Source organism: Synchiropus splendidus, chromosome 6 (genome assembly GCF_027744825.2).
Source record: "Synchiropus splendidus isolate RoL2022-P1 chromosome 6, RoL_Sspl_1.0, whole genome shotgun sequence".
Taxonomy (NCBI): Eukaryota; Metazoa; Chordata; class Actinopteri; order Syngnathiformes; family Callionymidae; genus Synchiropus; species Synchiropus splendidus.
Window position 1 is genome coordinate 18,660,073 of NC_071339.1, and position 17,205 is coordinate 18,677,277.

General features: G+C 42.8%; 1 protein-coding gene across 2 annotated transcripts in view; it reads left to right on the plus strand.

Annotated features, from left to right (window-relative positions):
* The first annotated feature begins 14,876 nt into the window (after positions 1 to 14,876).
* col2a1b (collagen, type II, alpha 1b) overlaps positions 14,877 to 17,205 on the plus strand; it is a 32,752-nt gene continuing 30,423 nt past the window's right edge. The window contains exon 1 of one of the 2 annotated variants that reach the window (XM_053867098.1): positions 14,877 to 15,194. In XM_053867098.1, the coding sequence (XP_053723073.1) occupies positions 15,107 to 15,194 (88 nt within the window). In that variant the 5' untranslated portion in view covers positions 14,877 to 15,106. The remainder of the gene's footprint in view (positions 15,195 to 17,205) is intronic. The other variant, XM_053867099.1, reaches the window with a different exon arrangement.

A 17,205-nucleotide genomic window follows, 5' to 3' on the forward strand; every position in this document is an offset into this window, starting at 1 on the left:
CCTGCCACTCACTGAGGTTGTGTATTTAGTCACGCAGTTCAAGTTTGAAATAATTATCATTCAGATTGAGCTACAACTTTAAAAGAGTCACGAGTGAAACATCTGACCAACAGCATGGTCAGTCAAAGCCTGGCCAGGGGGCCACTCACGACCCCTAGCTTGTATTTATTTGTCCGTATGAGGCTACTAAACTGATGGAATGTTTGACTCAGGCAAGTTCACATTTTATTTAATTCAACAGATTCATTAATATGTACATCATTGAAGCAACATGTAATTCTACGACTATTGTCAACATTTGTTCTGTTTCCTTGAGTGATGGCAACTCTGTGTATCTTTTATTATATTTCCCAACAGCAATTCAATTGTTTTGGGTTTTTTTTTGCCCTGTCATCGACCACGATTAACTGCATAAAATAAATATATCTCAATGATATATTTACCTGTGTTGTGTTCACCAATATAATTTTGATCTTTTATTTGTATTTTTATTTTATTTTTATAATTTCGCATCTTTAACTGAATTAAATTGTGTATATATATATACATTTTTTTGTGTTATTTATGCAATTTTTATTCATTTTTTTCTTCATTAAAATATGCTATCCATTGGTAGCATATTTATTGTTTCATTTATTTATTTTTTCCAGGCAAATGTTCGGTGAATTCATGCCGTTTCCGTATATTGCCTCCTCCTCCATCCTGGTTTACTGTATATAGAAAATAAGCATGTTGAAATCTGCCACCACAAGAGAGAGCCTGTGTGAACCATGTGGAGCAAGAACTGACCCAATTCGTCTGCCCTCGGTTAATGAGTTCAATTGGACCCATTGGAGGGATTATCACGTGTGACTGAGAAACATAATTCTGTAAGACTCAGAGGTTCCAAAAGGGCTCCGAGTCTGAACAACAATGTTATTTGCGAACGCAGAAGAAGCTTTGTGGATCTCCAGACGTTCTATTTTCTTTATTATTTGTGTCTTTTATTTCTGTTTCTGATCGTGTAACAATAGTCTCTGGTTTTCTGAACTCAAAGTGCATCTGTCCATCCTGACCGGAGATGTACATTGGAGCTGCCCGGTGGACTTTTGCACAGTTTGAGCGAGTCCAGCATTCCTGAGAGGCTTAGATGCTGGGTGAAAAGAATGAGCAGCCACACAGAGGGATCTCCTCACGAGATAAAGGGCCATGTGGCCTTCTTTCAAACAGATTAGAGCTGGACTATTGACCGTGACCTGAGGGATGGAAAGGATGTGGCGGAAAGAGTCACCCTCCTATCACGTGTCCAAACAGTATCATAGCGCTGTAGCGTCGACAAGTACATGTCAAGGAAGTGCTTGCTATGTCTTTCTGTGAAATAATAATGATGAAATAACAGGGAAACACACTATGACTCATTCGCAAGAATCTTATCTCTAGCCTTGAGGCAACAACCTTTTCACTTGAGATCCATCCATCATTCTCCACTTCACCTGCCGAGTGTCTGCTGGGATATTCTGGCTGATTCAGCACCGTTGCTGCCTAAAAGCAGAGAGAGAGAGAAAAAAAACTTGAAAATTCTATATACAGTACATAAATAAATTGACTAGCATTTTCATGATGAGCCAAAAAGCAGTTTAATGTAGTCTACAACTTAATGGCATGGAGTACTGGTACCATATCTTTAGCAGCTAGGGCTCCCCCTGATGCAGAAAACAACCCACATATCCAACCTTTGGCCCACCTCATAAAAATCTATGCTCATGCATGACCCAGTTCAACTAACAGCGCCACTTGGTTTCTTATGTCTGCAGCTGGACCCGAGACGGATGTCTTCAGTGCACTGCATGACCATCCTCATTGCACACTTACAGTTGAGTCAGCACAGTGAAGACTTGAATAACCACCCAGTATTTACAACATCATTGGCATGTAATATGCCATGTTTTTTTACTACCCAAATAAAGCTTTTGGAAAAAGACAAAACACAATTTGATGAATGAACACCAGCTTTAGTTTTTTGTTTTACACCCTCAGAGATTAAATAGGCTGCACATGGCTCCCAAAAATCCATTCCCTTCAAAACAAAAGGTTTGGTGGAGGCAAAGGCCCAAGTCCTGCTGAAAATGAGTCAGCATCCCACTTTTGGGTCACGACCCAGCAGTTGGGGCTTCAAAACCAAACTGCAGAACGGAGAAAGAACATGGCTGCTCTGATATATCTTGGTCAGAAATGACAGGCTGAACCCCCACTTTGGTTGTTGATCTAAAGATTTGCAAGCTTTTTTCACTCATACTTTTGTTCCGTGTGCAGCTGTATTTCTGTGTCCGTGGGTCTTCCCACCCTTGTTAGCAGAACGCTGCCTCACAAATCACCGTTGCTCCTTGCGATACTGACAGCCGTTGACATTGCGATGACGTCACATCTCTGCGGAAACACGACGGACACGAGAAGAGAATGACTCAACTCCCATAACAAGACAGGTTGTTCTGAAAGGGAGCAGAGGTCCAAGGATCCTCCCAGGAATCTCATTCAGGTGTCAGGAATTTAGCAGTTTGGGAATGTCTGGTGTCTTGTGTGTGTGAGTGAGTGAGCGTCTGTGTGCCAGCATGACTGTGCTTATGTTGGCGTGTGTCTGTTTGGGAGAGCATGTGTGTGTGTTTGTTTATCCTGCTTTCTGAGGCTCTATTCCTGACTTCATACCTCCTTGTGGGGACCTTATGCCTTCGTGGAGACCATTTGGCACCAAGAGGTTAAGTCTGAACTTGAGGATGAAGACTTCAAAATGACTGGGTCATTATAATTATTTTTCAGTTTGGTTCAGAGTCCTGGTTAAGTTTAGCCATTTGTTTTGGATGGTCAGGTTTAGGGTGAGAGGCTGAGGAAAGCTGGTGACATTGCGGGCCGGTATTGATTCAGCAGGAGGGGGAGCTACTCTACGGAAAACATGCCACTGTATGCCACAGAATTCAGGGTGAGGGACCAGAAGAAAATGTACTATTTCCAGCTGTTAACAGTGATCAACCTTTATTTAAATCTTTTAAATGTGGGACTCAATATTTTCAATGGTTACAGTTATTTGCGGTAGATTTGTTGGAGAAAACGGCAGTTATTTCTCTTGAAGCGCTTCTGTCGAACAAACTACACCATGGTTTTGGTCCAGGGGACAAGCCACTGCTTGAAACAACACAAGACTGGGAGTTGAACGTGGAGCTGGGGGGCAACTAAGACAGTGTTACCCCACACATTCTCACTCCTAAGACTTCCCATAGGGACTACTGTCTTAGTTACTGTCTTCTTCTACATCCTATGTTGACCCAGAAGCCTGCGTGGTTGCATGATGACACAGTCGGCTTTCAACTGAAGCACATGTTCCGACTTCACTGGACGTTGGGAGGAAGCGTAAAAGGAAGTTAGAGGTTGGGTTTAGCCATGGGATGGCACTTCTTTTACATTGTATATGATGTGTCACTTGGTATTTGAAGCACAGTTTAGTCATGGATCAACTAAAGTAATAATGCATCCGATCATCTCTCCCATGTACATTCCAACCCCGGAAAGGAAATTTTTACTCCACTGAAACACATATGTGTCAACCAGCAACGTAGATGGCTGCCTTTGGCGTCAGTAGATAGTTTCCACGCCTTATATAATATGGCGTGAATAATAATGGATTGTGTTGCCATGAGAGACACTGCTGACTCATATATTCTCTTCCAGGAGACCTAATGCGGCCGAGTGTCAGAGCAGTGGGTGGAGAGGGTGTGTGCAGGTCCAACAGTGGCCAGTGTGCCGAAGGAGGTATCTGAGTTTGTCTCCTCAAAGTGGCTGTGGATGAGTAGAGGACAACTGTGGTTAGAGTCGAGCTCCCTGGACCCAGGGGGCGTTGTAGTGTATGATGTCTGTGGCAGCAGGAAACACCACTCATGATGTGCAGGCAGGTATGAAATTAAATCACTCATTGGATGAGAACGAATTCACACACGGATGACACAAACTACCCGAACCTTTTTTTATAGTGATCCCCAATCAGTCTTCCAAAAACTATCAGGTCAAAATATGGACGCTTTGTTTAGACCAGTAGTTTTGGATTCAGACGGCCGCTTTATCAGCACCGCAGAGGAGTTTATCTTCTTTCAAATAAAAAGACCCTCGGAAGACCCGCTTCGCCGCAGCAGCTGTGCTGACAAAAAACATCTGAACCTTTCAAACTAAGTGACTCCAGATGGAAGCCAAGATGAGCTGAAGTGGGCCGATCATTTGCAGCCGTCTCAGAGGAGCACGACAGCTCGCCGTCTCGGACCGCTCTGCTCCCGTCGCCCACCGAGGGAAGTGAGACTCAAGAGAAGACAGCCTGGGGAAGCAAGTCTGTTTACTCAACACAAGAGCAGCGGACCTAGAAATCCAGTCTTTTTCTCTCACAACCAAATGAAACTTTTCTTTAGTTTGACCAAATTCAGTTGAAATCTGGACGTTTCTGGGCCAGGCATCAATTTTCCACACACCTTGGAGAGAGTCAAAATAACTGCTACTATTTTCCCTCTCTGCCTCTTCCTACCTCTCTTTTCTCTCTTGGATGTGTGTGTCATGATTCATGGTTTTTGGCCAGCAGCTAAAACCGTGCCGTTATAAGTGGAACATTCCACTCGCAGCAGCCGACACTATTGGCCCTCGGATTATGCAACTGCATTGAATACCACAACACATCTGGGAGTCATGATAGCGCAGCTCCAAGTGTTTATCGGCATTTGTGGTCAGTTTGGTAATTAACCCGCAGAAGTAAAAGATGTCGAGAACGATATTAATAATTGAATGTATTTCCAACCTTCAGTGAGAGACCCCTTGTTGGTGATCAGCTGGAGAAGATTATGTAAGAGAGGACAAGTGTCGGCAGCCAATGGAAGAAGAGGGACATTTGCAAACTTAGTTTAATGAAACTGCGGCAGGAAAAGTGTAAACTATATGGAAGTGGAAACATACACTTGAACGCGTAATATGAAACCAATATGATTAATATTTCAATGTGTCTTCATGCCTTCATTAAAAAAAATTGACACAACTCGAAGAACAGGTGACATTAAGTAAGAGCTGTGTCTGACTGAATATAGCAAATGACAAAATGTGAGGATTGACTTTACTTTACGATGACAGAACGGTAAGAGAAGGGCAGCTATTTCTTCACGTTGAGAGGAGTCAGTTGAGGTGGTTTGGGCATCTCATGAGGATGCCCCCTGGTCGTCTTTCTGTAGAGGTGTTTCAGGAAGAGCCATCTGGGAGGAGACTGAGGAGTTGACCCAGGACCAGGTGGAGGTACTATATCTCTACTCTGGCCTCGGCTTCCCCCTTTGCTCCAACATCCACCAGCTCTTCGTGTAGTTAGGGTGTTTTTGGATGAGAAAATCTGAGTGAATCTATGCAAAACTCACTGCCTTAGGAAATATTCACGTCACTTCTTAATTCATGTGTTTATTTCCTGTTAGCTTCATGACTTTGGAACACTTCAATAGAGACCTTTCAACTGTCAAAAATTTCTTCAGCATGTGTCCTGCCAAACTTGCTCCACCCCACCGTGAACCACACAACCTCTGATTTACATATGTGCATTTACAGTATTTCCTAGTGACATACCTGCAATCTCTTGTTCAGATTCTCCATAAACTAAAGGTCAATAAATTGCCTGTATTTTGTGTCGAAATTTCATGCTGGGCTAGAGTCATAACAATTTCAGTTTTGTGTTTCCTAATATCTCAACCACAGGATTAAGCTTTTAATTTACCTCTTCTGACCTGAGTGTATGTTGAGGTTTGCTTTTTGTAAACTAATATAAGTCAAATTTCCATGTCATATGAAGCGGGAGATATTGAATCTAATTCTTGAATCTAGTCGCACAAGTGTTTGTCTGCGCTCGCGACAGATATGAACAAGAACACGTCTTAAAATTCAGTGTTTCATCCCTGGGAAATCCTAACTACAGCAAACCAACCCACTTGGACCCATGACATGTGCTTTGTCTCACACTTCAGCATCAGACTTCAAAATGCCCAAAATAACAATAATGATTTGCATCCCAGTAGCGAAGTCTGCTTTGAATCGTCTTGTTTTCATATGAGACCAGTGAAACTATAGATGGTATAACTTAATCACTTTTCAGATTACTTCAGTTTTAAAGTAATATTTAAGTTAGACAACAAGTTACTTTGCAAGTTACATTTAGCAGCTGCCGACAACAGCCCTCATCACCTAAACAAAATATTGTATCTAAGGTTGTGTTTCTATATCTAAGTTTAAAAACTCTACTTGGTCATATTTGGGGTCATTTTTTTCAACACAATCTCAGCTGCATGAATGAAGAGTTTCTATTTTATTTTGGCATAATTTTCCAAGACAATGCTTTGGTTCATGAGTTGATGTTATAATGTCATGTCATGTGTTGATGTGATAGTGAAAACTGTACTGTTGGAATAGTTGGAAACGTCTCATAGCTCTTTAAGGAAGGCCGGTTTCCAACATTCTACATTGGACCCTGACACCGCTCCCCATAATCCTTGAGGAAAAAGTGGGGTGTTTCACAAAATTGTACGTTCCAGGTAAAATCACAAGAGCTGGTCTTCTTTAACCCGGCTATTACCCACTGAAGGCTGGATTGCTGGAATTCACAGCCTCTTGTTGCTCCTTCTCTGTGACCCTGTTATCAAAGTATACAAGAATTCTTCAGTGAGCTGACGCACCAGTGACTGTGACCCACTTTATTGGACCTGCTTTTCAAATAATTTGGGTTTACTGTATCATCATGTAAGACAGAGGTGGATGTAATCCCTGTACTTCAGCAGCGAGTGTGCAGGGAGCTTGATGCCATCAAGGCCCCACAGACGGTTCGTGGGGCAAAGAGTTCCCATTGGAGATGCATGATGGATGGAAGAGCTGAGCTGAAGGACATTCAAAACCATCAGTTCATTGTCAAGAGCACGGCAGTAGAGCCCCCCACACTGAAACACATCCAATCTTTTATCTTTTCTTGTCTCTTGGTTTGACATTATAGTGGGGTTTAATCACCAGCGCTGACCTCAACTATCAACATGGGAACCTACAAGAACTGGTGCTCGCTAAAGAAATCTTTTCAATTTTAAATGACAGTTCAACACACATTACTAGAATATCTCCATCTTATGTTCAGGTAGTTTACGGGTGTGTCATACTGTACGAATGGAAGCGACCAAAATTCAGTCACTTTTTGATGGAGTTCAAAGCGCTGAAAAACCCTGAATTGCTTATCTACAGTACTTTATTTTTTTATTTGATTTCAAAAATAACCATTTTTCATGTCTTCAAATTAAAAACTTCTACTAATACTAAGTTTTTTGTCAGACGATCCTGTGCATGTCTAATAGGCATTGGTAAATAAGGGTAATTACAGTATAATACACAGCAAGTTCTTTCGATGTCGACTATATTCTGATGTCTATTTTTTAGGAAGAAGAACCCACCGCTGCTGTTTTCAACACCAGGTTTCATCAAGAGCTCCCTCCATAATGGGGGTATTCATGTGACCAAGTCCGCGGCAGGAAATGAGCTCCATACGACCGGACCCACAGTACAGTGCCCTTCCCAAGTAGAGACGGCGGTGTTGACTTTATCTTTTGTAATCAAACCAGATGTGTTTTTGTTACTTTCAATTCTTGCTTTCCCCAGTGTTGATCCCTCATGATGTGAAGTCATTGGAATTGAGAATAATGGGGATAAAATAATCCAGTTATTGCATTAGCTTTGTTTGTTTTAATGTAATGGTGCAATAAAGGTTGGAGGGAAAAGAAATCTTCGATGAACGGGGAGGTAAGAAGTGAATGGCTCTGGAGATGTTTCATCGTGGATCAAGCCAAAAGAGCTTCAAGATAAAATACATTTTAAAATCAAATCTTTCGGTGAAATCAGATTTAGGTGAAATTGCTCGCAGATGTTTTCAGAGGAAGGCTCTATGCCACAAGTGTGTCTGTGTGGGTGACAACGCCACTGACCACCGCTGTCATGAAAAATATCAACATGGCTGACTTTTTTTTTCTTTTGGGGTCCCAGGATGCCCTCTCTTCTGTTTTGACTCCACAGATCAGTCAGTGCAGGTCATTTCTGACCATGTGAGCCTGTGGCTAATACATTTAGCCTCACTCAGCCAGTGTCGATGGAGTGGAGAGCCACGCCCAGCTGTCATCAAGGAAGAGTCATGGGAGCAAACTGTCAGTGCAGAGGTGACACTGGTCGCACAACTCAGACTCATCATTTCAGCTGAGTTTCTGGGAAAATATGAAAACTGAACAGATGGCGCTCCTCAATAAGTCACTTCAACCCTGAAAAACAACACGAAGTAGCGAGACAAAACAGTCTCACTAAACTAATAGTGACAGACAAAAGACAATATGAAACGTGTTGCAAAAGTTATTTCTTAACAGAGTCAGCGTTTGTTATTTCACTCAGAAAAACCCTTCGACAGACTCTGATGTGTTGAATGTATTGAAAGCACCGAGCAGGAAACTTGACAGCCGGACTGAAAGACGAACCCTCCCAAATCCCTGAAGCTGGACTAGCTAGCGAGGTGGAGGCACTGATCACACTGATAGACTAACCAGACACAGTGAAAGGAGAAATGGGAGTAATGCTCATGAAGAGCTTAAAAAGTTCATTTAATGTGCTCCTGTGGTCCTTCAAGCGTCTCCCTGAAAACCTTTCATTTCTTTCTTATGTTCTGTCTTCATAAAAGCTCAACAGTTCATTGTCTTTTTTTTTTTAATATGAACTCTCAACTCTCCGATGAACCCTCCTATGTCACATCATCTTCACTAAGCTTTTGCGTCCATATTTCCTCACCAAAAATATGACCACTGCGACCTCTGATCCCAAATATTTGCAAGACTTCTAATCCCCACCCCAGACTCTGTCAGGAGGTTTCCACGGATGCTGCCACATTCTCCTGCCTTTTTTCCACCTGCGTTTCTCCCTTACTTCAGCTGCTTGATCTTTGGGACAATGTCATTCAAGATGTTGCTCTTTTAATGTTAGTTTTCACTGTTAATGAGCACATTCTTCCGCCCACTGTCCTCCTGTCACATCAGTGACTGCTTGGCAAGTGACGCTCGGGTGATAAGTGGCGCTAATTGAAACAGTGAGGGCCGTGTGTGGGACCGTGGGCCGTTGACTTCTGTAAACGTAATTGGATTCTGCTGTTTGCTGTCATGCTCCGAGCGAGACAGGGGTTTGTTTCTCGAGGAGTCGTGCGAAAAGAGGCCACACAGGGATGTCTTCTCGCTGAATTTACATTGAAGAAAAGTGAGGTTTTTAAATGCACTCTGGGAGTTGGGTCACAAATGGAGAGCAGGAACTGTGACTGTGAAGTCATGAGTCGTGTTGCTGCTCACGGCAGCTCTAAAATAAAACCCAAAATCCTGAGCAGCACATAAAATATGCACGCAATTTATTCTGTGACACAATAACACAACTTGGCAACGTGCCTATTTGCATCAGAATGGTCGTTGATTTACGGCAACAACAAAGTTGCCTTGAAAAATAGGTCAATCTGCTAGGAACAGGTCGGAGATGCACAGCTTTAGGCAAAACAAGATTTTGGTCCGCGCTGTTTTCACTGTCCTTCATTGGCGCTATCATCTTGGTGAGTTTAGATGTCTACAACCGCTACGTTCAGCTTCTTTGTCTTGATGTTGAATTCGCTCTCTCAGCACCATCAATTCTGAGCTCAAAGTTCCGATTTTTCAACTCCAGCATTTGATGCGACAAATTTAGCTTTCGAGGAATTTGCTTGTTGTATGTAAGCTCACTTTAACAATAAGAGGGAGCTAGCTAAGTCATTTTGGTCCTCATGGAAAGGGGCGTCACGGCCGATGGGTCAGACCAAAAGTTTTGGGAAACCATGATACGGCATCATCACAATGTTGTGTAAGCCAGTAAGTCATAACAGCTCCAGTTGGGATAGGTATTGTCTTCTCTCCTGTATATTTGGTGTAATTGACAGTCTACCCAGTGTGTTTGATGCACACCAAGAAGAGCTGCTTGGGGTATATTTGTTGGGGTGTACAGGGGTGTGACTGGAAAAGCATGGACAATCCCGGGGGATAGAGTTTACTTTACACAAACGGTTGAGGAAAAGTCAGAGATCTCAAGCAGCTTCACATGAACGACCAGCTTCAGGGACGAATTGGGACGGACATGTCTTGACAGTTGGAGTAGTGAGGGTCTTTGTGTGAGAGACACATCTAATGTGTGGCTATCTACTGTTACAGGCCTCCAGCATTTCAGCTAGCTGATGGATAACAGTCTGGTAACAAATGATATATTTGCTTTCACTGGTTACAGGACAGAGTTATTCTGCTTTCATTTACACTGACAAATACACACTGTGATGTCTCAAATCTGCTGACACAGACCAACGTTCCCTCTGAAGATGCGATAGGCTGTTAAAATTGAGTCTTCAACTGACAAGCTGTAATGAAACAGAGACTCACAGCTTGCCCTCTCTCTCTCTTTCTCTCTCCCGCTCTCACTCTTGCTCTCTCTATCCAGCAATCTTATACTGAAATCAATAGGCCACAGTTTGTTTGCTGGCTGAGGTTTATTTAATCAAGCTGGAAACACGGTCTGCTCCTGGTTCCCAGCGTTTTTCACGCTCCATCAATAAACAACGTGTCCCACGCAGCTTCACTTCTCACTTGTCCCCAAAAGAAGCCAGCTGTTTCATTGATATTTTATTACACGTGAAAGAAAGAAGAATTGGAGACATCTTTTTTCTAAATTTAAACTCTCCCCATGTGACCGTATAGTTTAAACCAGGTTTCGTCCGATGATAGGGCATTCTTTCAGCCTGTGATGTCATCGCATCAGTCCACCCTACGGCTTGCACCTTTTCTTCATCATCGACCATCTTCCCACCCTTCTCCTCCCGCCCCTTCTGTCCCGTCCCCTCTCCCATTCCTGCATTCCATCTTTCCCACCAACCTTTTTTCTCCACCTACTGCTTCTCTTCTGTTTTTTTTTCTGCGCCTCTTTTCCCAGTCTGAACCCCCCCTTTTCTGTCTCTCTTCTTCTGTCCCCAATCCTCTCTGATTATCTTTCCAGACTCCATTCCTAAACAGATATTCACAGACGTTTTCATCATTCTTTGAAGCTTTGAATCTTGAAAATGAATTGTGTGAATCGGTGAAGGCTATACTTAGAGTGAGTTGTGGCTGCTCAATCTATCAACTGAATATATGGCGCTGCCGTCCACTGATAATTAAATCTAATGCAAAGTTTTGTTTCAGATGAGGTTCGGGAGGAATCTCCACGGACCCTGATGTTTGCTGATGATATAGTGAGTTGCAGTGAGAGTATGTAGGAGGTGCAAGAAGTGGATTCAAGTGAAGGACATCAGAGCTGCGCCGTTGACCATGATGTTTGCATGCATGACATAGCGATTTATAGCAAGGGTGCCACCCCCTCAGTCATGTTTGGTTGAGAGGGAGGCAGAGCTCCAGAATTTAGAAGTCAAAATAAAGGTAGGTGCAGAGTGATTTGTGGCATCAGTGTGTGAGTCAGTCACCGCCACGATCAGTGTATCATTTGGTCATTGGTCAACTTCACCTTAAAAGTAGATGTATTTGTACAGCTATTTTTTTCCCTTTATAATCTAAAAGGCATATAAAAATGTATTTATTTACTTTGTTTACTTTGTAATGAAAATAATGAAAAAAATGAGTCTGGTACAGAAACAGAAAAGTGAGGCCTTCTCCTCTTCTCTCAGACTGGATGTATGTATGTATGTATCATTTTCAAAATCTGACAAACAAAAGATTGTGCCTGACGTTCTCCAAACTCCACTGTTTTCAGCACAAATCTGGTCACCTTTCTTGCTGAAAATCCTCTTTGGCGTCTACTGAGCAGATCCATGGTGTCAGTCCTGAAGTTGACGCTAAAGGTGAACTCTTATTTTGACATTTACCATATTCAATATTTAAATGGCACTCATTCGATACCCGTAGCAGCAATGTTTATGTTCTCATTCCTCTCAGACCGTCGCTGGCTCCCTCGCCCTTTGACCTCTCGTGCTGTCAGAGGACACATCTGTCAGTCCACCGCAGGACTACTTTGAAGACGTAATTAAAATCCAGCCACGGGTCCAAGCAGCAGGTCCAGAAACAAAGGCATGTCTTGTCTCAGCTCACTCAGCAAAAACGGAATTCCTCCCGCCTGCATGTGCTCACTGCTCTTACACGGATTTATAACCAGTGTGAACGCTGAACATCTCTGTGTTTAACAGGGCAATATTGTCATGCAACAATTCTTCATTTGCATTCACTGAAAGAATTAAAATCAGACGACATGCTGAAACCAGCAGAGTCTATATTAAAACCACGGCCTCTGATTTGAGGCTTCCAGCCCAGGAATAGATGATGAATGGCCTTGTAATCTTTGATCGCTGGGTTTATTGAGCCGCCTCCACATCACAAAAGAGAACAATTATAGTTTTCAAGAAACATTGCTCTGGTCAAAAATGAACCCGTGCTCAGTCTCTTTACAAGATTACATGCTTCTCAAGGTCATGAGTCGACATCTGTTCGTCTTCATCAGCCAGTCTGATGCAGTCTTGTAGGAGAGGAAGTGTGTTCTAGGGTCTTGCTCGTGGACTCCCAATAGCGCCTGCAAACCCTGTAGAAGAGGGCAACAAAAGTAGTCACTGCAGAAACAAGACTGAAACAGAAATTGGCTTCAGCTCATGAGTGTCTTAGAGAAGCTGATGTTTAAGTCCTTCTTGGTGGCACTGAACATTTCACTGGACAACAGACGCTCACAGTGTAGTTCACAATTTGCAAAGGATTGTGGGATTGTTTGGACTGCCATTTTTGAAGTCATTGCTGGTGTCCTTGCTGCTCTACTTTTGATTGTGACTTGATAAATCCAAACTTTTAAAATGATATTTTGATGCCTGATGTTTGTCAAGTTCACCATGCAGAGTAATGCTGCATGATTCTTCACTCGCTCTGATGCTTATACAGTATATAGTGCCGCAGTATTGACTTGACTCATGTAGACCGTGGTTTAAAAGGTTGAATCAAATATGTGGCTACACAACTGGCTTCATTAACTCAGTTATTAAATTCTAATTTGTGGAGAGGGGAGAGCTGACATGTCCCCAGGTGCATTCTGGGTAGTCAGTCCTGTCTTGCTTTTCCCTGATAAGGCGAACGTCAATGGAATGTATAAACATAAAGGTGGCGCGACAAACAAAAGGAGAAGAGGCAAAAGGAAAACTGTAGAAACTGAACACATACTCCCACCAAGACCAGTAGTCTGTGAGTGAGTGAGTGAGTGGGGATTGTTTGTGTGTGCTGTCAAGGGATGAAAATAATCTGTATCATATGTGAGATAACAAAACACAAAGCATTATAAGGCTCATTTTGATGTTCATCTTTTTTTAAATACAAGAAGGTTGTAGGTTTGCCACCAGTGTGAGGCAACTTTGGAGGCGAACTGTGGAGTTTCTATGTCATCTATCTGTATCTCCAATTTCCTCCCACAGTTGAAAACATACAGAGGTTATTTGAGAACTGTGCCCTGTGATAAGTCAGTTAGGAAACTACAAGGATGATATTTTTTTACTATAGTGCTGAGTCTCATCTTCCGCTCCGTACGAACAACATGATGCTAACTAGGGCACCCCATCTGCACAAAATGCCCTTCAGGTCTTTTAACTGATATCAATAGTCTTCTCAACTGGATCCAAAAACCCTGTCCCTGTAAACCTGCAGCAAGATTGGCGACTGGGCACCAGAGATGTATTAAATGCCAAACCTTTTTCCAACGTCAGCTGCCTTCTCCAGCAAGCAGCATTATTACCTTAAGCCTTCTATATTAGCTGAGAGTTTTAAGAGGTTGTGTGTGTTCACTCTAGAATCCCCATAATTGTTTCAGTTTGTCAAACCCTCCTCGTCCTCACCAACTTCACTTGACAGCTTGAGTGTGTAAACGTGCACAAAACCGTGGGATATTGTCGGTTTTTGTTTAAAGCACAGTACAAAATGAACGAAAGACATTCACCAGTGGCAGAAGCAATGCCCTCTTGGCAGAGGTGACGCAGCAGATATAGCCTTGGTGCTTTACACTCTTCACCCCCCAGCTGCTTTAGTGTCCAATAAAGGGTTCAAGGGTCAAGACTAGGGGGTCAGAACCTGCTCGGGGTTGAGGACCCAACATAAATGATGCATCCAAACTGTCTCTGTGCTATTTATACATCTGTGGAGTTGCGGAGTTGTTGACATCTCATTGACTTGTCCACTACAGGGACAAGGTTGAACAGGGACAGCAAGGGATGGTCTGGTCAGGTGTTTGTGAGTGAACAAAACAGCATTTATCCATTACACATTATACATTAACTCCCTGTTAGCTTCATCAATAAATTACATATTTGATTTTTTAAATTGATAATCGAAGCATTATACATATAAACACTGAATAAATATCATTATTCATTAATTACCAACTGAGAACGCTATAACATTATTAGTGTGGTAATATAGGTTTATGTCATTTTTACCACAGTAAATACTAAATGTGGCATTAAAAATAATGATTTCGCTCATGAACCGTGTTAATTTAATAATGCAGTTCCTTGCCTCGTGTGACCTAAATATTGGTGCGAGGGGCAAATAGTCGGTGTCTGTTGGAGGCATGAATGAGGGTCTCAAAGTGGTGTGGAAAGTTGTTGGGAGTTCAGCACGTGCGGGGAGAAGTGGGCTGGGACGGGAATAATGGAACCTGGGAGCCAGGAATGGGAGGGAAACGGGGCTCAGATTACACCCAGACGGGGGGTTAAAGGGGGCCGGCCTCATATTTGGGAATATACGAATATTCATTGAAGGCAACGGGGACATAAAACTACAGCGTCTGGCCTGAAGCGGTCGGTGCTGAGTTTTCTGCTGCAGGTCCGAGTCCTGCCGACGGATTCTTCCATCCATCTTTTTTTTTCTTTTCATTTCAGGAAGGGTGAAGGTCGAATGGTTCGTTTTTTGTAACAGGGGGACAGACACACTGTGAAAGAAGCCACTGCACACTTCTTTCTCCATCAAGGGCCGTGCATGTCTAATATTTAGACATGTTTGCGGATTCACGGACTCTATTGCTACTTGTAGCAACCCAAGTCTGTCTATTAGCCGTTGTGAGATGTCAAGAGGAGGACGACCGTAAGTGACACGCTTTGATTTTCTCCGTAGAAAAGCCATAGATGTTTGGGGAAACCTTCTGATATGCGTTCCACCGGAGCGCGACGGAGTTTTACGCACGTAAATAAAACTCTCACGCAGCGTATAAAGTTGAGTTTAAGTCTTTGAAAATGATTTTAATGTGATGGAAATGCGAGTTCTCTACGATGAAGGGAGAAATATGGTTAGATGGAATTGTTTGGAAAACTTAAGGACGTGCGTAAAAGTAGTGGCACCTGCGGTTCTTCTTCATCTTCCGCTCCCCGTGTACCTGCTGATGAAGTACTTTATTAGGCTGAAAGGATCAACGAGCCCCCAGCTTTGCTTTTAAGACACAGCCAGACACCTGTGGTTGCTTCGGGGCCAGTGCTTTTAACTGCAGATTCACTTAACAGTGATGATAAAAGGGGGTGGGGATGGGCAAAAGTGAAAGGTGGTCAGGCTCAAGGGCCTTTGGTGAGAAGTGTTCACATTCCATTGCTGTCAGAGGGCATCCATGCGAACCCTGGCTTGTTGAGACAGAAGAGCGGACTAATCATTTCAGATATTTGCCCAAGAAATACACTTTATTAATGTAAATATTCTTGCGAGTGTGATGGTGTGCCAGCGACTAAAGCCAGAAATAATATTCCATGTGTTTCCATCTGCTTAAAAGATCACCCAAAAAGCTGTGACAGTCAGTCAGAAGAGAGCCAGAGAAAGGTGACTGGAAAAAAATAGGAGACAGAGGCTTTATTATTGAAATGTTGAGAAGGTGCGGTGCCCTGCTCGTAAATCAGGCTTAGCCCAGATTTTTCTGGAGAAAAATAAAGCTGTATTTTGGGGTTGAAAATTGTAAAAGCAGAGCAAATGTCCATGCCAAAGACGAAAGCCACTCTTGCTGTGGCCAAGTTTCAGGTTACGTTGGCCTCTGGATATAATGCCTTCTCTTTTTTTTTTTTTTTTCAGCCTTAACCAGTGGCAGGTTTTTTTGTTTTTTAAGATGCTGGAGGGGTAAAAGCCTGATGTTGACCTCAGTTCCTTGAAAGTGTGAATGTGGAGGTCTTCTGAGAAAGCGAGGGATTACTTAATCTTTATCGTTTAGAACACAGAACTTCTGCAAATGTGGAGGCGACTAAAAGTACAGTGCCTTTTCTGAGTGGGTTTATTGCCCATTGTCTACTTTAATAGAATGGCAGGTGTGAAACCATCCAAAGTATATGCCTTTAAAAGTGCCCATCTTTATCTTTAGTAGAGCTGGCATCAGCTTCGGCGTCCAGATGAGGCCCTGAAACATGTTTATTCAAGTCAGTAGTTTGTGAATTGCTGGCTCTGTCGCTCTCCCAGAAAGACCTCATTCATGACTTGTGAGTCCATGAGGTTACATAGACTTAAACAGTGTTCAAAGGTAAATATAGCTACTGTACTTGCCACCCCCACCATGCAGGTTAGGTGAGTCCAATCACAAGCTTTCTTTAAGCCCCTCAGCTGAACAATTTAAGGAACTCCAAAGGGCAAAATCTGCAGTGTGGAGTGGCAACAGCAGCCTCCATCACTGTTGGCCAGCCAAAACACTACACCGGAAATCATTTGTTTTTATCACCTGAATGTAAAGTCTGTCTCCTGCGCGGTGAATTAGGGTGTCTCCCACAATGTAAACTCGCCCTATATTTAACTTGTCGCGGAATTTAGGCACATGGGCTCCAGCTCCTGAGAAGTAATTGGAGGTTTCCTGTGGCTTACTTGAATTTACACTGCCACCACGTGGATGCTGTAGGTCCTGCACGCTGGTTGGTCGTTTTTAATAAATAATTTCAACACACAGTAGGGTTAATAAACGCGCAATAAATGAGGCAAATAACATTGCGACTAGGGAGATGTGAAATGTGAATTAAAATACAGTAGAATGCACCAATTTGACCTGTGTTACAGCCTAAGCAACTGTGCCCAGAAACATGACTCTGTATGTAGGATAATTTCACAAATATTGTCTCAAATTTAAAGTGAAGTTTGA